The sequence below is a fragment of the Dipteris shenzhenensis genome, chromosome 22 (assembly GCF_047967505.1).
Source record: "Dipteris shenzhenensis isolate YYH24624 ecotype China chromosome 22, Dip_SZ_1.0, whole genome shotgun sequence".
In the NCBI taxonomy this organism is placed as follows: Eukaryota; Viridiplantae; Streptophyta; class Polypodiopsida; order Gleicheniales; family Dipteridaceae; genus Dipteris; species Dipteris shenzhenensis.
The window spans coordinates 34,390,437-34,393,708 of NC_141617.1; the positions used below are offsets into that span (position 1 = coordinate 34,390,437).

Below are 3,272 nucleotides of genomic sequence, written 5' to 3' on the forward strand. Positions count from 1 at the left end.
TCTCTACTAAAGCAACGACTATAGACGCGCTCGCTATTTTGCGCGTCTACCAAGCGCGTCTATAGTTGCTTTGTGTTGTTGTGTGATTCAATTCAAAGCAAACAAGAAATCCATGATAGATCAAATTGAGAAGCATGCATGCATAATTCTCACTTAAGTATCTCTATCACAAGCTCTCACTAAAATCGTAAAGGACATGCAATTATATGGCTGAAGTCACCATATATTGTTTTAGTCTAAACGCGTTTAGGTTGAAGAAAACTCAATTATAAATTTAGGGTTATAGAGTTTGGTTTCTAGGATAACATTAATAGATTTTGTTGTGCCTTGGAATGAAGCGATCATAAGAAGTCCTCAAGTGTAACATCGTGCGGGCTGCCTACTTGGAGTGGTAATGGAGACACTTTCACCTAGAATCTGAACAACGATGAAAGAAACAAGATTTATCAACAACTTTAGTAAGCTAGCATATGCCTCACTTGTAGAAATAATGGTAATATAGAAGTTGGATCAAATATAGCAACAAAAGTAGTAGTGTCCATTTATAAGACAGGCATGAACAAGGCGAGAGATATGCTATTGCATCAACATCAATATCAATACAGCATCAACATCAATATCAACATCAATATCAACACAGCATCAACATCAATATCAATACGGTGTAGCTTTGCTTAAAGGAGGACTACACAGAGCGGAGGTATATAAGATCAGTCTATGGGTGCGAGAGTCATGGCATGAAGTGCTTCTTGAGGTCGGCTACAGCGGTCTCATACAGCCACTGCACTACCACGTTATGGAGGGTCTCGGCAATGCCTGCTGCAGGAGAAACCTCATAGCTCCACAGCAGCCGCGTGCAATTGCCCTCCACCCTCACCAACTGCACCGTGCTCGTGTATTCCACGAACACCTCCTGCAATATGCGACTGCACATCGCCTCCACCCTGTACTTGTAGCGATAGTTGTCCGCATCCATCTCCAGCAGCCTCTCAAACGCATACAAATTCGCCGACCCCCCCAACAACGGATCCTTGTGCCCCTCTACGTAGCGCAGGCACCCTGGCTGTTGCGCAATGCCTTCTGCTAACACCGACTTGGCCACCAGACTCGGAGTCCATTTGTCGATGCGCACGAAGTCTCCCGTGATTGCCCATACATCCTCCCTCGGAGCGGGTATGATCCATTGGAAGGATTTCCTCCACAAGCGCCCGCTCTCACAGTGTGCGTCGGCCATGGATTGAAGCTGAATGGTTGCCCTTGCACAAGAAGAAATGAGATGCAAGTTGCAACTGCCTTGGCTGTGCAGTGTGCATCGCTTGTCACTTCTTAAAAGAAAACTTTAAAAGTCGCATGATGCCATCAGGCTCTTGCTCGAGCTACGCATGCAAGGCCGATTACACGTTATTCTCCACATGTCTCACACGTTATCCTTTCCCCCACGCCTTCTCACAGCAGGAGAGAAACCTGAAAGTAACAAAGTCATCACAGAGCACGAGGGGAAGATTCAAGCCTTTCGTGACAGCATTGAAATGGCTTGCCCACAATCATGGCTTCACGCGATCACCGGAGCATTGAAATTTGAAATGCGTCTACATTTTCTTCTTTTATAGTTTGTCTGACACAGTAACCAGCACTGATTGTTGAGATAGGGATTGATAAGATCAGCCTTGCGAGGATGTAACTTACCATTATAATGATCCTGTCTCAACTTTTTGTTTATTGACTATAACTTGGAAGTTGGAGTAAGTATTGAGAGTTGGTGTACACGTTTGCTTAGGAACATAAATTCATGCGCAGTAAACAATTTTATATCTTGGTTAACATTAAAGAGGAATAAGATTGGATGCATGCGTGTAAGTGGGTTGGTGTGGTAAGAGTGGCATGTGCCTCGTAGTGGAGACATCACAAGCTCAAATCCTACCTCTTGTGGATTGCTTCCCTTCACTCTCCCTCCAAAACAAAGAAGTATAGAGCCATGTGAGGAATCTTAAGGGATTAGTTCTAATAAAAGATTCAATCTAAACCAAATAGTCTAAACATGTTTATTACGAGGTTTGCTCTTCATAGACAAGAGGATGTGATCCTTCCGAGAAATTTTGAGCATGTGAATGGTTGTACAACTTTCTTACAATTTTCCTTCTTTCTTTGCAAGTAAAGTTTGCAATTTTTTTCTTGCACTTACTCAATGTGATATTTTACATGGTACATGTAAGAAAACTTCCTACTGTTATGGATAAAATTTCTAAGGAAAAAGGCATTAATATGTATGTGTGTTTGTATATGTGGCAATAGTATAATAAAATATGGTGTGCATAGGGCCCAAGGTTGAGGTGGTAGGGCATGACCATGTGCCACCCTTCCATGTAAGAGGACCCATAAGGTGTGTTGTACATAATCCATGATAGTAATATTATAAAATGTAAGGTGGCATGGCTCCTCCATGTGCCACCCCTCCACCTAGGCTGCATTTAGTGAGATATGGCTCAAAGTCCATGGGAGAAGCAATATAAAATAGGTGGAGATGGATATTATATTGAGTTATTCCCTCCATATGGGATAGGCCCATGTGGGGGAGGTATAGAAGGTCCAAGAGAGCAAGTTAAATAATGGGGAAAGTAGGATGAGGTGGCAAGATTCTTTGTGCCAACCCTCCACTTCTCCTCCTAGAGGTTTGAACATATTATAAAATTGGAAAGAGACCAAGGGAGTATCATAAACTTGAGATATGGGGCTTGATTTATGTGGAAAATTGAGGCAAAGGGTTGTCGCACATAATTGAGAGTGCGTAACCGCCTAGCCCACATGGGAGACTTTTCCACACACACCATGCATGTGGGAGGATACATTAATGGGGAGAGACCCCCTCTTTTAGCTATAACAGGAAGGGGCTATTCCTTGATGAGACACGCTCATTCTTGTAAAGCCACCTAGCTAGTATTTTGATATTTCCCTCTCATCCCTTCTTTCAAATAAAGTATGGTTCTCTTCCCTTGATGTCTCCATCTCTACATTCCTCCTCCTATCATGTACATGCTTCTCTTCCCTCTCTCCTTTTCCCCTTGTGTCATAGTCTCCCTCTTCCTTCCCTCCACTTCTAATTCCTTTTTCCCTCCTATGACAACCGTTCACCCTCATGATCTCCTTTTCTCTATGGCCCTTGAGCATCGCCATGCTTAGCCTCTAGCCTCTGGTCTCGATTTCTTTTCCGGCTAATAGATTTGGTGTGGCTGCTGGGATACGAATCTCCACGGCTAGTGGCGAATCTTCTACTC

At 43.3% G+C, this 3,272-nt stretch overlaps 1 protein-coding gene across 1 annotated transcript; it reads right to left on the reverse strand.

Moving 5' to 3' along the window:
* Positions 1-730: 730 nt before the first annotated feature.
* Positions 731-1,234, reverse strand: LOC147888035 (lachrymatory-factor synthase-like). The gene has a single exon (XM_087393280.1). It carries the CDS (start codon positions 1,232-1,234, stop codon positions 731-733), a length of 504 nt encoding a protein of 167 aa, XP_087249406.1.
* Between the last annotated feature and the right edge of the window lie 2,038 nt (positions 1,235-3,272).

Coding starts and splice junctions, on each gene's coding strand:
- LOC147888035 (XM_087393280.1), bottom strand. CDS start 1,234: ATGGCCGACGCACACTGTGAGAGCGGGCGCTTGTGGAGGAAATCCTTC.